This window comes from Giraffa tippelskirchi, chromosome 2 (assembly GCF_054371585.1).
Source record: "Giraffa tippelskirchi isolate mGirTip1 chromosome 2, T2T-mGirTip1v1.2.pri, whole genome shotgun sequence".
Lineage (NCBI taxonomy): Eukaryota > Metazoa > Chordata > Mammalia > Artiodactyla > Giraffidae > Giraffa > Giraffa tippelskirchi.
Genome location: NC_137276.1, coordinates 187609472 through 187628560, shown reverse-complemented (window position 1 = coordinate 187628560; position 19089 = coordinate 187609472). Strand labels below are relative to the sequence as shown.

Sequence of the window (19089 nt, the reverse complement as noted above, 5' to 3'; positions counted from 1 at the left end):
TGGCTTCTCACTGTTGTTAGTCTCAGCACACTTTGAGATTTTCTTTTTCATTCCCTTAACCTCACGCTACTGTCCAGGGGTTTCTGCTACTACTGAAACCCTAACATGTTCTGTAGTGCAATGTATTTTAAGTATCCATAAAAGTCTGCATCATTTTTGTCAAAAGGTGATTAGAAGATTTTTGATGAAATACAAGTGGCCAGAAAAGGAAGAAAAGAACGGATTAAAACAACAACATGAACCAAAAATGGTATCATTCTGGCAAAATTTAATTAGAAATAAAGAATCTAGAGAGTAAAGAGGGAAGTGATGAAAAGGGGACAGTGCAATATTAGTATTTATTTTCGGCTATGTGACTTGGTCAAAAAAAGGAATTAGACAAAGACACATCTGAGCATTAGACTGGAGTCTAGTGATCTGAGTCTGATGAACTGAATATATAGAGAAAGGCAAAATATATATCAAAGGAAGAGGAAGACCATCCTCAAAAAACTAGATGTAACTGCTGCAAATGATATATTAAAAAAAAAAAAAAAAGAACCATTTCAGGATAAGAAATTACCTCTTGGGAATTCTCTCATCAGAAGTGAACCTAAGGATATCAAAACTTGATTCATGAGTAATGCCAAAAAGATGATTTAAATCAGGGGAAAGATTTCTGACATTTTTCTAGTAAATTTTAATATTTAAGAGTATGCCATCACCAGGAATGAATTTAACCTTCATAACTTCATAACTCTGTATAGTGAAAGCAGCTTGTGATCACTGACCTATGTACATGGTGGTCCTATATAACCTAGCACCAAACAGATACATAAAATTGCCTTATGTTTCTGACTAGAAAGTCTAAAACTTTCTGGGTCCTCAAAAATGAGCCAGAGTGATGGCAGCAAGATGAATGAAAAAGACATTCCCAGCTCATACTCCCCTTTCAACAACAGCAATTTGCACCCTTTGTGGACAAAAGTGCGTTTGTGGGAGCTGCAGGATTCAGTACTACACACCAAGGGACCCAGAAGGAGTCTGGCCCACCTGGCACATTGGGTAATAAGCATACAGACTTCAGTCCTGGCTGTGGACCTGAGGTGGCCCATGAACTGGCTCCAGCCCCTCTTGGACACAATCTGGGAGCCACTGGAGAATGATAACTTGGATAATCACCCGTAAATGAGAGAACCTTTGTGGAAGTCCAAGAGTCCAACAGAGTAGGTCCAAAAACACCACTATATCCAAGTTCAGACACACTGTTGAGGGTAAGAGAAACAGTTTCACTTTACCAACTTCATCCTGCCCACATGGCAGCACAGCCCAGGGCCAAGAGAGCACCTCTCTGCATAAGATTTCTGCACAGAGGAAAGTGAGAGTATGTGAGTTAGTCTCTGGCCGCCCCAGCTGTGCAGGTCCTTGTATATCTCTCTCACTCTGTCCAGAGTACTGAGTTGTAAGATGCACAACTAGAGGATAGGAAGTGGCTGAAAGAAGAGCAGCCAGGACTCTGAACGTATTAAAGGGATACAGATCCTACTAACTGCATGACGGACTCCATCAGGAGGCCTGACCGTGAGTTGCCAAAATGCTTTGCCCATTGATCCCCCTTCCGTAGCCCACGGGCACCTCCAGTACTGTGTGTGCCTCACCCCCACACACACCTGCTCCACCCCATGGCTGGTTCCTTGTACGCCCTCCCCATGGCAGAGAGAGCGAGCTTTGGTGGACAGCTAGTGAACAGAAAGCCAGCCTGAATCTATAGGCCAGGGAAAGATGACAAGCTTTAGCTTCTGCATTTCCCTTGGGAAAGCAAAAGGAAAGCTGTCATCACTCAGCCCGGTGCACTGCAGGATCAAGAGAGGGCACACAAGCTTAAGAAATCTGCCACAAGAGGCAGTAAGAAGCATGGAGAAGGTATATCCATAGGAGGTCTGAGAAAAACAGAAAGAAAATATTCAAATAGTTATATGAAAAGATATTCAAAAATCACCTTTAACAGGGAAATGCAAATCAAAACCACAACAAAGCATCATCTCACACCTGTTGGAATGGCTATTTTCAAAAAAGATAAAAGTGCTGGCAAAGGTGTGTGGAAAAGGGACCCATGTGCACTGTTAGTGGGAATGTAAATAGGTACAGCCATTGTGGAAAGCAGTATACAGTTTCTTCAAAAAAATTAAAAACAGAACTACCACATGATCCAGCAATCCCACTTCTGGATATAGGGCTGAAGGAAACTAAATCAGTGTGTCAAAGAGATATCTGTACTCTCATGCTCACTGCAGCATTATTCAGAATAGTAAGATATGGAAACAACCTAAGTGTCCATCAGTGGATAAATGGAAAAAGATATGTTACATATATACAGTGGAATATTACCTAGCCATGAAAGAGAAAGAAGTCCTGCCATTTGTGACAACATGAATAGACTTGGAGGGCATTATGCTAAGTGAAATAAATCAGAAGAAAAGGTCAAAAACTGTATGATACCACTTACATGTAGAATCTGAGAAAGCCAAACTCATAAAAACAGTTGTAGAATGGTGTTTTCCAGGGGCTGGGGGTGAGGAGATGGAGAGATATCAGTCAAGGAGTACAAACCTGGAGCTATAAGCCGAATAAGTTCTGGGTATCTAACGTACAACATGGTGGCTACAGTTAACAGTACTGTGTTACAAACTTGATATTTCTCTAAAGAGTAACTGTTAAATGTTCTCACCACCAAAAAAAGATAAGTATGTGAAGTGATGGAGCTGTTATCTAACTCTACTGTGATAAGTACTTCATAATATGTATCAAATCATCATATTGTACACCTTAAATTTATACAATGTTCTATGTCAATTATATCTCAAGAAAGGGGAACTAAAAAGAATTGCCCAGATGGAGACATCAATTCCAGAGTTCAATTCCAGATAAATGAAAAGACAATAAATTGAAGTCTAGAATGTAGAAGTAAAACAAATAGAAGCTTTTGTTTTGCCAAAGGTTCAGTGCTTTATAAGGCCATCCTTTGGTTTATAAAAATCTTGTTAGGAAGCGGGGCAGAGCATGCACATATATGTGAACATAATAAAAGTACCAAATTTTATAACTAGAAAGACTCTCAAGAATCATTTAGTCAAAATTTGCCTATTAAAAATAAGGAACTGAGGTTCATAGATGTGAAATGCCCACAGTCACAAAAAATAGAGAAAAAAAATCTGAACTAGATTCTGAGTTACTAGAAACCTTGGGCTTCACTCACCATATCGGACTTTTTGTTGAAGAATACCTACAAGTGTATATACCCAGAGGGCAAAAGGATTTCCAGAGGTGAAACTAAAGCTAGCAGACTTGGCAGTCAGTCCTCATTCAGGGTGGCATGTGTGCACAGATCCAAAAGACTCAGGTGAAAAAAGAGCAGAGAAAGGAGGAAAGACCATTTTCTAATATTTAAATGTCTGCTATGTTGAATATAGAAGCTATCTGTATATAAGGGAAAGTTTCTTCCTTTCTCATTTTTTTCTATTATCCTAAAATTATATATGCATTCAATTTTAAGTAAGAAAGCCAGTTAGTCAATACTAAGTTCTGTCCCTCAAAAAAGTTATGATGATAAGCATCACATTCACTTGCTTTCCTCTTAATTATCTAAAATCACTTCTAGAAATGCGTTAAAGCCACCTGTGCTTCCAGTTGAGTCAGGTATATTTATATCATTGTAATTCTTTCAAACTACCACACAATTACACTCATCTCACACGCTAGTAGAGTAATGCTCAAAATTCTCCAAGCTAGGCTTCAGCAATACGTGAACCGTGAACTTCCAGATGTTCAAGCTGGTTTTAGAAAAGGCAGAGGAACCAGAGATCAAATTGCCAACATCCGCTGGATCATTGAAAAAGCAAGAGAGTTCCAGAAAAACATCTATTTCTGCTTTATTGACTATGCCAAAGCCTTTGACTGTGTGGATCACAACAAACTGTGGAAAATTCTGAAAGAGATGGGAATACCAGACCATCTGATCTGTCTCTTGAGAAACCTGTGTGCAGGTCAGGAAGCAACAGTTAGAACTGGACATGGAACAACAGACTGGTTCCAAATAGGAAAAGGAGTATGTCAAGGCTGTATATTGTCACCCTGCTTATTTAACTTATATGCAGAGTACATCATGAGAAACGCTGGCTGGAAGAAGCACAAGCTGGAATCAAGATATGCAGATGACACCACCTTTATGGCAGAAAGTGAAAAAGAACTAAAGAGCCTCTTGATGAAAGTGAAAGAGGAGAGTGAAAAAGTTGGCTTAAAGCTCAACATTCAGAAAACTAAGATCATGGCATCTGGCCCCATCACTTCATGGGAAATAGATGGGGAAACAGTGGAAACAGTGTCAGACTTTATTTTTTTGGGCTCCAAAATCACTGCTGATGGTGATTGCAGCCATGAAATTAAAAGACGCTTACTCCTTGGAAGGAAGGTTATGACCAACCTAGATAGCATATTTAAAAGCAGAGACATTACTTTGCTAACAAAGGTCCATCTAGTCGAGGCTATGGTTTTTCCAGTGGTCATGAATGGATGTGAGAGTTGGATGATGAAGAAAGCTGAGTGCCAAAGAATTGATGCTTTTGAACTGTGGTGTTGGAAAAGACTCTTGAGAGTCTCTTGGACTGCAAAAAGATCCAACCAGTCCATCCTAAAGGAGATCAGTCCTGGGTGTTCATTGAAAGGACTGATGTTGAAGCTGAAACTCCAATACTTTGGCCACCTCATGCGAAGAGTTGACTCACTGGAAAAGATCCTAACGCTGGGAAGGATTGGGGGCAGGAGGAGAAGGGGACAACAGAGGATGAGATGGTTGGATGGCATCACTAAATCGATGGACATGGGTTTGGGTGAACTCCGAGAGTTGGTGATGGACAGGGAGGCCTGGTGTGCTGCGATTCATGGGGTCGCAAAGAGTTGGACACGACTGAGGGACTGAACTGAACTGAATTCTAGGTGTGCATTTTTTCAAAATTCTGGAGAGATGACTAAGCTCCTCGACCTATACTTAAGAATCTGAATTTTATCAGACAGAGCCTATGACCTGACACACATTAGGAAAGGCAGTTGAATCCTCATTGAAAAAGAAATCCTCAAGCAATATACATGATTTCAATATACCTATAAACTAAATTCCTTTTCATTTTATAAAAATTAAAACAATAAACAATTCTATAATGAAAGTTAAGCCACAGGTAAGCAACATTAAATGTGAAGTAAAACAACTTGATTTTTTAAATAAAGAAAGAAGACCACCTATTCCAAACAAGTACCCTCTAAAAAAAAATGGCATGGCAATGAAGCTTTCTCATTTATTTTGAAAGGTAAACACATACATGCCAGGAATAGCACTTCATTTATTTTTATATGAATAGATGTTTCCATAGTAACAAATTCAACTCCTGAATTCTTCTTTTAGCTCAGTGTAGTATATCAACAGGTTTAATATTATATTGGCCAGTTTCAGTTCTGCTAATGCCAACTGAAAAGCTTGCTAAGTGCTATAGGAAGCATACTGTGCAACAAGTGATTTTCCAAATCAGAAGGCCAAAAGGTGTCAAATTCAATATCCCCAAATTACTACCTCTAAAATAATTTCTAAAAATAAAACCTGGTAAAAAAAAAAACAACAACAAAAAACTCACTTCTATTAGAGTAGAGAGAACAGAGAGGAAGGAGGGGGAGGAAAGGGAGAAGCAATAACCAGACACTTCTAATTAATCGTACTTTCCTTTCATGTCTTATTATCACCCATTAACATTCCAATGTCTCTTCAAGCTGAAAAACCAAGGAGTTGGCTTAAATGCAAATAGAATCACAGAACAAGCAACATAAATGAACAAATGAGTACAGTTAGTCAGTGTCTGCCATAACTAAACGGGCAGCCTCTTTCAACCAAACTCTACCCACTTCTTACAATGGAAAACAAAAGAAGTTGAAAATCTTCATTTTTATGCAAAAAGTCTCCTAATTTTTAAAAATTGGCTTTAAAAAAAAAAATGGCCCCAAAGCACATACCTATAGCTGGATCTAGTCAGCTCATCTCCAGTTTGCACACCCTGGCTTATATAAAATTTGTGTCTTTACATCATTCTAAGTTATCATCACAGATTTGTGGTGACAGAAGCCCTGACCAGAATGGGATCAGAAGGAACAGAGGCTAGAGGCATGCGTTTGCAGTGGATCACGACTCCCTGCCACCACACCCTGAATGAACTCCTATGACAGCACCACCTTATTTGTGTACAAGTCTGTCTACCACCACCAGACTGGAAACTACCTCTTGTAGGCAAGACTACACCTTATTCATCTTAGTCTCCCCAGCACTTGGCACATGAAAAGGACAAAATAAATATACTTGAATGAGTAAGTAGATGAATAAACAAACACCAAACAAATGTAATCTCTGATGTCAATCTCCCTCTAACCTTTTTTCTCCATTATGGAACTTGGTGAAAAGAGTATTTCCAGTGACTCCACATTTCAAAACTGAGTTGCTCTACACCTGAGCAGAAGGAATGGCTGCTCATATTGATGGTTAAGCCAGTTTGAGGCAGACTTTCTAAATTTCCACTGCTGGATGAAAGCCAAGAAACAGATATTTGAAATTAATTTAACATTAGTTTCTTTTCTGCCATGAGACAGAAAAGAAGTCTCAAGAGGGTAGAAGGAGTGGGGAATGTAGAAGAAGGGACTGTCCCTGGTGCAACTATGTGATAACAGAAGATCCTGAAATTGTTGTAGACAGTTTGGTCTTTAGTGGTATTGTGGTTGTTGCTCTACCGACACTGCAGGAGGCTACTTTCTTTTTGACTGGTTGCTTCTAGGTAGGTGTCATGGCAAGTGGAGGTTTGAAGGGACAGAAGTGTGCCCAGGGGAGTTGAGTGGTAGGAACAAAAAGAAAAGTTCATTCCATGCTGTTTCTGTGCAAATGGGAATGTTTTCTGCCCAGGATAAAGGGAGGCTGATTTAGAGTCCCAGGCAATATTTGTCATTTGTCAACCAGGCACTATTTTTACTCTTCTTTCTCTCTTTTCCATACACACACTGTTCTATAGGCTTTGGAATCTATAAACGTTTTCTTCAATACAGTCCCTGTAACAAAAATCTATACTCTGTACCTATGTACATCAAATTTATATTTCTGGGTAACTTTTAGAGAACAACTCAGTGGGCACTTACAGTTTAATTATCACTAAACAAGTATGAACCACAAATAAGCTTTCTACCATTTGCGGACTTTGGCAATGCTGAATGTATGGACTTCATTTAACTACTGCAGAAGGCTTAAATTATCTGCTCATGGTTGGGTCCATGAGTTGACAACTATGAATAATGTTCCAAGGATGATGTAAGAGAATATTTAAAATAGGAACAGCTTGGGAAATCCATGATGCCAAAGTAAGCAGGTAGGTGTACAAAGATGAGAAGTTTCAGAGCCTGGTTCTTCTAGGCATAAAACACAGACACATACTTACCAGAATAGATGGTAGGGCTTGCTGAAGACTTGAACTTTGAGTGTTCCAAACTTGGTCTTCACTTTGGCGAAGTAAAACCCCTCTTACTAAAGAAAGAATAACATCAAAGAAATTTTTAGTTGAGACACTACTGTGTTTAAGGTTCAGAGACAATTAAAAACCAAGTTCTTCCTTTTTATAAGCTTAGATTTGGGTAGAACAAATGGAAGGATCTTGCCTAGAAAACGCTTGGTACTTTATTCAAATATTTTACTTATATTAGTACCATCTATCTAAATTATAAGACTCCAACGTAAATATTCTTCCCATTGTTACGTTCTGAACACTCCTATTTTCTTTCCTTTCTCAAGCATTTTTTACTCTCTTCAAGATTCCCATGAAGTAACTGTTCTAACATTGATTTTTTTTTTCATTTTAATAAGAAAGTTGAACTGAAATTCCAATTCATTTGGGTGATGCCAAAAATGGAGAAAATTATGCAAAACTATTTCCTTTTTGGCAGCAAAACTATTTCCTTCTTGGCAGAAAGTACCTTTGAAAAATAGGGTAAGACACTAGAGAGTTTATCACTATATCAATACTAAAGAGTCACAAAGTTAAGAGAGTAGATATATAATTCAACTCAGTAAGATTTACTGAACCCTCACTAGTTACTACAGACTTTGATGATATTGAGGCTATAAACATTAATAAAGCCAAGTTTCTCTTGTGGAAGTGTTCCCTATGTCAGAGAGATAAATAAAACAATATGAGAGGCATTTACATAATGTGTGTGAACACAGACAAAAAATAGAATGATTTTTCCTGGAGGAGAAAAGGAATCGATAAAAATTAAAAAGAAGGGGTTGCAAGAAAGGGGATTTGGTGTATACACCAAAAATAGAAGCAAAATCTCTCTGTATTTACCTGTTCCTACTGCACTGAAACCTGGGACGGGAAGATCCCCTGGAGAAGGAAATGGCACCCTCTCCGGTACTCTTGCCTGGAAAATCCCACGGACCAAGGAGCCTGTAGGCTACAGCCCATGGGGTCGCAAAGAGTCGGACACGACTGAGCGACTTCATTTTCACTTTTCACTGCACTGACATAAAGGGATCAATCAAAAATCAAACTTTATTTTTGGAAAATAAGTACTTTCCAAAACTTTTTCTCGACCGTGTGTTCAGTTAACTTGTCTTCTATGGAAAACCAGTAGCATGAAATCAAAGATGAATATATCTTTTACGATGATCAAGTTACCTAGGAAACTGCAGCCATTCAGAACTCTGAAGCTGGCGTAACAACAGAAATGTATTTTAGGAACAAAATTCTGAGCAATTGAAATGTACATCTACTGAAAGGCAAAGCACCTGAATTAGTTTGTGCTGGACATCCTAAAGCTTTTGTTAAACTTGCTGAGAATTACTGACCTCTTTCTAGGACACCTTCTAGAAGGTAGCTCCACCCCAGGCTCCACATAGAAATAAGACCTCACTATTCTGTTTATGGATTTAGTTTCCTAAACAGCCTCATTTTGCCTATTGCATATCTTAATCCTCATGCCATTCACCACCAGAAACCCCTGATTAATCTACCCGAATTAGCTGCATGGCTAATAGTCATTAGCTTAATGCTAGGAACTAAAACAGGGAAAGGAAAATATGAACTATCTGGAAATAAAGCTAAAGCACCATTCATATCAGGACGGTTTCTGTCTGATGCAGCCTAGAGAGTGCTAAGAACCATATATATATTGGGAATTTCGTTTTATGAGAATATACTGGAAAAGAAACTAAAACTATATAAGGACTTAATGGTTATACAACTTACCACTGATAAGCTGAAGGGAGTCAGGATCGGGATTCAAAGAAGAGCTTCCCAGCAAGAAATTCTGGTGCAGTGTCTCAGCAATATAATCTCTGAAGTTACTAATTGTATAAACAGCAGTGGGCTTATCATCCAATTCTACAAGACCATGGTTTTCCACCTTGTTGGAATGTAGGCTAATTAGGTCCCAGGTGGTATTGCTGATAGCCTCCCCATTGAAGGTAACTGCATAGTGAACATCTATGCCACTGTGGATGACAAGAGAACAGATTAGGTCCTGCCAAGGAAAACAAAGAAAGGAACTCTGAAGCCATGGAGAGCAAACATTAGACCTAGAGGGAGAGTCTCAAAAGGAAAGGATTCCATCACCACTCTCTGTAGACTCTGGATGGCAACATTTAGCCATCCCCTTCTCCTTCCAGAAAACAGAGAGATTATAGCTCTAAGAACATGGAGGCCACAGAGTCAGCCTGCATAATACCTGAGCATCTTCTTCCCGCATGTTCTCACCCCTTCAAAATCAACTGTTTCTTTTCACTCTCAGTCAACTTCCTTCTTTCCCTACTAGGGTTTCTCCTCCCTGATTTAAAAAAACCAAATCAAACCTTCTAACTCCACCCAACCAGAGAAGGCAATGGCACCCCACTCCAGTACTCTTGCCTGGAAAATCCCGTGGACGGAGGAGCCTGGTAGGCTGTAGTCCATGGGGTCGCTAAGAGTCAGACATGACTGAGCAACTTCACTTTCACTTTTCCCTTTCTTGCACTGGAGAAGGAAATGGCAACCCACTCCAGTATTCTTGCCTGGAGAATCCCAGGGACAGTGGAGCCTGGTGGGCTGCCATCTATGGGTTCGCACAGAGTCGGACACAACTGAAGTGACTTAGCAGGAGCAGCAGCAACTCCACCCAACAATGGAAAATCCTCTCGTATCTCATTACTGTTGCTGGATGCTTTATGTACTCCACAATGGGGAGTGAAACAGTAAAAGCTTAATGACTATGAACTGAAACAGTTATCTATTGTGAAAGGAAAATATGAACCATTTGGAAATAAAGCTAATTGATGACTTGTGAGTTTTTTTTAAATATCATGCTAGAATATCTTCTAATATGACAGCTATCTAAGTCTCTTGTTTGATAGCCCAGACAATTTACAGTCCCATAAAGTTTAACAGTGAATTGTAAAAAACTTTCTAAGAAGTGATGGTTTTTTTGCCTAGTAGGAATGGTAACTCCAAAGTTTATGACTTTACTTGCCTGTAGGACATTTAGCAACTTAGTTAATACAACTAACAAATTAGTTGTATCTAATTTGGCAGGGCTTCCCTGGTGGCTCAGTGGTGAAGAATCTGCCTGCCAATGCAAGAGACACGGGTTTGATCCCTGGGTTGAGAAGACCCTCTGGAGAAGGAAATGGCTACCCACTCTAGTATTCTTGCCTGAGAAACACATGGATAGAGGAGCCTGGCGGGCTACAGTCCATGGGATCAAAAACAGCTGGATACAACTTAGTGACTAAATAGCAACAACATCTAACTTAGCAATCCCTTCCCAATTAACTATATATATTTCTTCCAAATGCTCTAGAAACTAGCTCTCATTTTTCGCTGGCTCCCTCATGAATGAGTTGAATAAAATTTTCAAGTGCTAATAAATAACTTTGGGAATGGGGTCTTTTCACTCTTTCCACAGGCAAACAAAGAGATGATTTCTTGGAATAAAGGATAAAATGAAAATAAATAAGTAGGAGTTGATATATCATTTGACATTTTCTTAAATAATCATTTTGAAGAAACATCAGAATATAAGATTTTTAAACCAATAGAACTATACCTTCTAGACCAACTCAGACTTATCTAACAGCTAAAAACTAACATTTTTGTAAGTGCTTACAATGACAGGTTATTTCCCAGGCTTTGTCTGATTTAATACTCATAACAAACATGAAGGTTTTATTATCTTCAGATTATTGTTAAGAAACTAAGCTTTAAAGAAGTTAAAAGACTTGCCTAAAATTTCACAAGAAGGCAATGGCACCCCACTCCAGTACTCCTGCCTGGAAAACCCCATGGACGGAGGAGCCTGGTAGGCGGTAGTCCATGGGGTCGCTAAGAGTCGGACACGACTGAACGACTTCACTTTCACGCATTGGAGAAGGAAATGGCAACCCACTCCAGTGTTTTTGCCTGGAGAATCCCAGGGACGGCGGAGCCTGGTGGGCTGCCGTCTGTGGAGTCGCACAGAGTCGGACACGACTGAAGCGACTTAGCAGCAGCAGCAGAAAAGTCAACATTCAAACACAGATCTGCCTGACTCTGGCACCAGCATTCTGAATGACTACACTACACTCAGTAACTTTAAACTATTAACAGAAAAAAAGTCATCATGAGAACAGCTTTGCTCTACTTATCACCCTCGCTTCCAGCCAGTCTGTGAGACACAGCCATCAGAAACAATACCCAACAAGCACACCAAGATCCTCCAGAGTAAAGGAGAGCACCACCCTCTCAAAGATGAACCACTGAAGGCAGACGTGCACGGAAATAATCTGCCACCTTCAGACATTCTGTAGGAGCAAAATGATGCCCAAACCAAAGCACTCAAATAAATTAAGCATTTCCTCTTCTGAGCTCATTTATATATTCCTTGATTATAGGCTGTGCTGTTTTGTAAAAAGATTTTGTTTATAGTGAATGCCTTGCAGTCTGTCCTTGAGTTTCTATCTCTTATGTCTGACTTGGTACCTGGCATTCAATGCCTATTAAATTAACAGAAGTCTATACTTGCCTGAATATAGAGAGAAAACTCCAGCCTTAATTAAAGCATTCACATATTTTTAGAATAAAAACATGTCAGGATAAGGAGGTCTCATGGAGTCTAGAAAAAGGGCTACTTAACTAATTTATCTTCCTATGAGTGAAAAGCCTGCGACAGTGCATTGTAGCTTCCTTGTAACACAGAACCCTAGATTGGAGATAGCTACAAGAGGCTAGCATGACTTTGATACTGGCCATTAGGATCACCCAACTTCCCTTTTCCGATCTCAAGCTGGCAAAAGGAACTTTCAATCATAATTCCCTACAGATTGTCCTATGGGGAAAGAATGCATGAGCTAAGCCAAAGCAATAATTAGTCAGCTGGCAGATACATTTCTTGCTTTAAATAGATCGATCGGCATCCTAGAGAATGCACTGTATTTTGTAGTTTGGTAAGCATAAATTGGTCTTAAGAGACCTCTTCTTCCTGGGAATGCTGGCAGCTCTGGACTTGCCCTGGGTCTACAGGGAATGTCATGAAGGTGTTACCCCTCGCTGACCACAGAAGCAGTGAGGCACAATGTTCCTATCCCACTCTGAGTATCATCAATAAGGTTTACCTCCCCAGTCTGATAAGCTGTCACTTCCAGTGGTGTGGTTTAAGGAAACTAACAGTGGTAATTGAGCATCTCAACACTTGGATGCCTTGCTGAGAGTCGAGACATCTGCTTGTCATCTATAAATTCCCTCAATCCCTTAATTTTTCATGTCAGAACATGTTGATTCATGAGTAACTTCTGATCTCCTTTTGTAAAGAAATAAATTCAGCAAAATATGGTGAAAAAAAAAATGAAGGCCCCAGTGTGAAATTGAACAGTAAGAGGGACACCTACTGGTTAGAACTCACCACACCACGTATGTCCTAAACATCCCTCACAATGCCTGGCTCCTAAATATTTTTGAAAATAATGAAAAAACAAATGGTCAGTTTTATTCACTAATGTAGGCAGACAGAACCATTGACTTTGTGACACTTAAATGACAGTATGTGATATTCTTGACTTAATCTGAAGGGTGTTCAGTCTCTAAATATGCAGGTGGAGCAGTGGTAAAGAAGCTGCCTGCCGATACAGGAGATGTAAGTTTGATCCCAGGGTCAGGAAAAGCCACTGGAGTAGGAAATGGCAACCCCCTCCAGTATTCTTGCCTGGAAATTTTCATGGACAGAGGAGCCTGGCAGGCTAAAGTCCATGGGATTGCAAAGAGTCAGATGAAACTGAGTACACACATGCTAAAGAGCATGCATATTAACCTCATACATTTCTGTCTTCTGAGTAATCATTTTAGGGACACTGCTTCACAGGCAGAACATAACTCTGTGAGGACTGACTGCATGCTCTTTCCAAGCTCTGCGGGATGGCACATGCCTCCATCTCCAGAAAGGCGAGCTTCTCCCTGGGATCTATGCCCAACCTAGTAACATGTTAACATGATTCTAAGACAGGAACCAGGGATAAGGGGAAAAAAATGGAGGAGAGGAAATGGCTGCACCAGTTACCATTCCAGATGCTTCCTGGACTCGACAGAAAATCAGACAAGGAGAGTCAAGCTTTTACTGAGAGCCCATCATGTGCTTTGCATGACTTTTAAACATCATAGGGAGAAGATCAAGAGATATGTTTCTGGATCAAGAAATCTGTGAGAATCAGGCAGTCTGGGTTAGATTAATGGCCTTACTCTTTACTGGCAAAATATAATTTTTCTCCCAGTGTTTTCCTTGGACATCTAAAAATAACACTTCTAATATCATCTACCTTGTCTGGTAAAGATATATTCATCAAAGAAGATAAAATGCCTCACAGAGATACTTCAATTCATCACCAAGTTTCTGTCCTAGAAAGAGAACTCAAAGAAACGCTTGAGGAATCAGAAAATCATCTATTCTCAGATTTGAGAACTTCAGCGTGACCCAGAACAGACTTAGTTCTGGCATGGTAAATGAAATACAGAGACATCTCAAGATGAAGAGCAGAATAAAAATAAGCCAAGAGACCAAGGAAGTACAGAAGATGCAGGATGCACACTGGGGACAAAACATTATTTGACTGAAGAAAGCTGTGCTGCCTTTCTGCTCTCAGCAACGCCAAATTAACCAACCATCACTACAGCATCATCTTTCACCTTCTAAACTACACTGAAACAATTGCTATATAGAGGAGAGTCTCTCTGACTGCTATTTCCAAAGACATCAATCATGTGGAGGGGAAATTTATTCCTCACTTCAAATGTCCTCATTGGCTGTTTGACGTGTGCAAGTTTTAAATAGAAAAAATAATATTACATCTCATGACGATCAATCAAACTAGAGGTATTTCAAGAAACTCAGAGATCTCTTCTTCTCTCACACTTCTATTAGGAAGAAAGTGCATACTTACAAGGCCTGGAGTTGAATTTTTGAAGTGTGGACACCAGGCAGATATTTTGTTGATTCACTTCAAATGGGTCCTACTGACTTAAAATAACGTGTGCAACTTGAAAGAGGTGCAAAGCAAACAGAAAACTTCATGTGTATATAAATATTTACGTAGAGAGAGAGGTTATATATATATTAAATAGACTATTTCTGTGCTACACATTCACTCATACACAGCTCAAAATAAAAGTATACCAAAAAGTTATGAATAAACACCACCAACTGGTTAATATCCGAAAATACTGAACAGTTTTGGAAACTACTTAGGTTAACAACTCTATCATAAAATCTAATGGCTTCATATTGAATTGTTGTCTGTGTCCCCATAGAAAACTCAGCACTCAGCAACTGAACACCATTCTTTGACCAGAGGGTTCACATCAGAATTCAGTTATGTTTTAACAGTCTAGTCTTCCCAGTTCAGTTCAGTACAGTTGCTCAGTTGTGTCTGACTCTTTGCGACCCCAAGGACTGCATGCAGTACTCCAGGCCTCTCTGTCCATCACCAACTCCCAGAGTTTACTCAAACTCATGTCCACTGAGTTGGTGATGCCATCCAACCATCTCATCCTCTGTCATTACCTTCTCCTCCCACCTTCAATCTTTCCTAGCATCAGGGTCTTTTCAAATGAGTCAGTTCTTCACATCAGGTGGCCAAAGTATTGGAGTTTCAGCTTCAACATCAGTCCTTCCAATGAATATTCAGGACTGATTTCCTTTAGGATGGACTGGTTGGATCTCCTTGCAGTCCGAGGGACTCTGAAGAGTCTTCTCCAACACCACTGTTCAAAAGCATCAATTCTTCGGTGCTCAACTTTCTTTATAGTCCAACTCTCACATCTACATATGACTACTGGAAAAACCATAGCTTTGACTAGACTTTTGTTGGCAAAGTAATGTCTCTGCTTTTTAATATGCTATCTAGGTTGGTCATAACTTTTCTTCCAAGAACCAAGCATCTTTGAATTTCATGGCTGCAGTCATCATCTGCAGTGATTTTGGAGCCCAAAAACATAAAGACTGTCACTGTTTCCCCATCTATTTGCCATGAAGTGATGGGACCTGATGCCATGATCTTAGTTTTCTGAATGTTGAATTTTAAGCCAACTTTTTCACTCTCCTCTTTCACTTTCATCAAGAGGCTCTTTAGTTCTTCTTTGCTTTCTGCCATAAGGGTGGTGTCATCTGTGTATCTGAGGTTATTGATATTTCTCCCAGCAATCTTGATTCCAGCTTGGGCTTCATCCAGCCCAGCATTTCTCATGATGTACTCTGCATATAAGTTAAATAAGCAGGGTGACAATATACAGCCTTGACATACTCCTTTCCCAATTTGGAACCAGTCTTTTGTTCCATGTCTGGTTCTAACTGTTGCTTCTTGACCTGCATACAGATTTCTCAAGAGGCAGGTCAGGTGGTCTGGTATTCCCGTCTATTGAAGAATTCTCCAAAGTTTGTTGTGATCCACACAGTCAAAGGCTTTGGCATAGTCAATAAAGCAGATGCTTTTCTGGAACTCTCTTGCTTTTTTGATGATCCAGAGGATGTTGGCAATTTGATCTCCAGTTCCTCTGCCTTTTCTAAATCCAGCTTGAGCATCTGGAAGTTCCCTGTTGAAGCCTGCCTTGGAGAATTTTGAGCATTACTTTGGTAACATGTGAGATGAGCGCAATTGTGTGGTCGTTTAAGCATTCTTTGGCATTGCCTTTCTTTGGGATTGGAATGAAAACTGATCTTTTCCAGTCCTGTGACCACTGCTGAGTTTTCCAAATTTGTTGGCATATTGAGTGCAGCACTTTCACAGCATTGTCTTTTAGGATACTTAGTAAATACTTGCTAAAATAATATAAACAAAAATGAGGAAGTCAGAAAGCCCTTTGCAAATATAAGATATTATATTTATATCTTATATGTGGTGGTGGTTTAGTCACTAAGTTGTGTCCAACTCTTTGCAACCATGTGGACTGTAGCCTACCAGGCTCCTCTGTCCATGGGATTTCCCAGGCAAGAATACTGGAGTGGATTGCCATTTCCTTCTCCAAGGAATCTTCTTGACTCAGGGATCAAATCTGTCTCTTGCATTGCAGGCAGATTCTTTACCGACTAAGATACCAGGGAAGCCCCTGATCTTATATAAATGAAGGCAAAATGACACAGATTGACCTGGAAGTATTACACTGAGTGAAATAGGTCAGACAGAGAAAGATAAATACTCTATGTTATCACTTATATGTGGAATCTAAAAAATTTAATAAACAAATGAACAAAACAGAAACACACTCACAGATATATAGAACAAACTAGTGGTTACTGGTGGGAAGAGGAAAGGGGGCAGGGGCAAGATAGGAGTAGAGGATTAAGAGATACAAACTACTATGTATAAAATAAGCTACAAGGATATGCTGTACAGCACAGAGAATATAGCTAATATTTCATAAGTTCAAATGGAATAAAATCTATAAAACACTGAATCACTATGTTCCACATCTGAAGCTAATACTATAAATTAACTCAACTTAAATTAAAAAATTAAATTTTTTTTAATTAAATGAAGAAATGTTATTTTATCTCTAAACATCCCTATGCTTAGCCTATGAATTTGCTTCACATCTTCTATATTATGATTATTTATCTTTCAAGAGAAAGTAAATTTTAAACAAACTTGAATTCAAAGACAAAAAGATAAGCAACTTTCACAAAAGGGACTGACTATGCTTTTAAGACTGTACTTCTAAGAAACTCCAGAGAGCAGTTGTTTTCACAAATGAACTGTGATAGAAATCAGGTTTCTTCTTTTCATTTACCACTTAAAATGACACTTGATTATATTGCTCAATGACAATAGTATACTTGAAAGTGCTTTATGAATGCCAATTTTTATACCAATTTAAATTAAGCATAACTTAGTATTTGACAAAGGCTAATTATACAGCACAGGGAATATAGGCAATATTTTATAATAACTAAAAATGCAGTATAAGTGTAACCTTTAAAAATTATGAATCACTATGTAGTAGTGATATACTGAAACATACAGTATATATGTATATATATATTATAAGTATATATAGTATTATAAATCAACTACACCTCAAAAAAATAAAAGTTTTAAAATAAAAATTAAGAGATTAAAAAATACAAGTACTTGTCAGTCAGCAGTCTATGACAGAAGTCTGTAAACTACATCCTATGAGCTAACTCCAGCCCACTGTCCATGAGTTAATGGATTTTATATTTTTAAATGGTTGAAAAAACTCAAAATAACAATATTTTGTGACATGTGAACACCATATGAAAATGATACTTCAGGATCTATAAATAAGTTTTATTGGAGCACAGCCACAATCATTCATTTTCAATGTATCGCTTACGCTACTTCCAAGTGAATAGATATGACAGAGCTTATATATTGTGAAAAAGCATAAAATATCTAATATATGACTCTTAACAAATAATGTTTGCCAAATGATCTATAAGAAGTTGGACAGTGATACTGGAAGGAATAAAAGAACTGAGCCATGTTCCCTTGGACGTAGGCTAACATATTTTCTAAACTACTTCCTAAGTAGGTCAACAGCACAGAAAGTGTCAAAAGGTACTCTACCTGCCATTTTCCTTAGGGGACCTGAAAATAAAAATGGAAAGTGTTAAGCAGAGTTTAAGCAGTTAAAATTGTCATATAATTAATCAAAGTACAAGATCTTAATGTATTTCCTCTGAAATGTTTCTTCAAATGAAAATGTTTGTATAGTACTAGATAATGACAAATACCTGTACAATGAAGGAAGAAAGCAAAGGTGGAGAAAGTATTCTATTTTAAAATCTATAGTCTTTACTGTCTTTAAACTTATTAAAAATACTTTTAAACAATTAATACATGGTTATCACTTTATAAACTTTTTTCAGTAGATGGGCAAAGAACTCCAGCTGTTGGCATTAACAAAATTGGTAACATTTTGGGGGGGGATACAATGTTAAATGCTATGTGTTATGTATATAATGTTACAACATCAATGTTAAGTGGTATTAAAATTAATGAAAAGAAAATCAGATAACATATAGTAAGATTCCAAGGAGTTGGGAAAGGTCCAAATCGACTAACCTATAGGATATTGCATAGTCTTTAATATTTATTGACTGATTTTCTGTATCAGACACTTAAAAGGACTTTCCAAATGTCAAGAAATACGATATGCATTTTACAAAAATTAATTCTTTTAATCTTCATGAAAACTCATTAAGGACCATAAGTATCTCCATTTACCACAGGTAAAGAAACTGAGGGACAAAAACACTAAATAATTTACCCAAAGTATTTCAAAACTATTTTTAAATAAAGCATGATTCATATAAATTGTATATATTACTTTTATATAAATGAGAAATTAAAGCTTGTTAATTTACTCAAAACCATCCAAGCAAGGGAAGGGATGGGGAGGGAGGTGGGTGGGGGGTCCAGGAAGGGGAACACATGTAAACTCATGGCTGATTCATGTCAACGTATGGCAAAAACTATTACAATATTGTAAAGTAATTAGCCCCCAACTAAAATAAATAAAT

At 38.5% G+C, this 19089-nt stretch overlaps 1 protein-coding gene across 15 annotated transcripts in view; it reads right to left on the bottom strand.

Annotated features, from left to right (window-relative positions):
* IMPG2 (interphotoreceptor matrix proteoglycan 2) overlaps window positions 1-19089 on the bottom strand; it is an 87899-nt gene that overhangs the window by 33264 nt on the left and 35546 nt on the right. For all 15 annotated transcript variants that reach the window (XR_014077536.1, XR_014077535.1, XR_014077537.1 and 12 more), the window contains exons 9-11: window positions 18134-18154; window positions 9303-9547; window positions 7494-7579 (exon numbers count right to left, since the gene is read on the bottom strand). Coding sequence is in view for 9 of the 15 variants with exons in the window: in XM_081572385.1 (XP_081428511.1) it covers window positions 7494-7579; window positions 9303-9547; window positions 18134-18154 (352 nt within the window). In the remaining 6 variants the exon portion in view is untranslated. The remainder of the gene's footprint in view (window positions 1-7493; window positions 7580-9302; window positions 9548-18133; window positions 18155-19089) is intronic.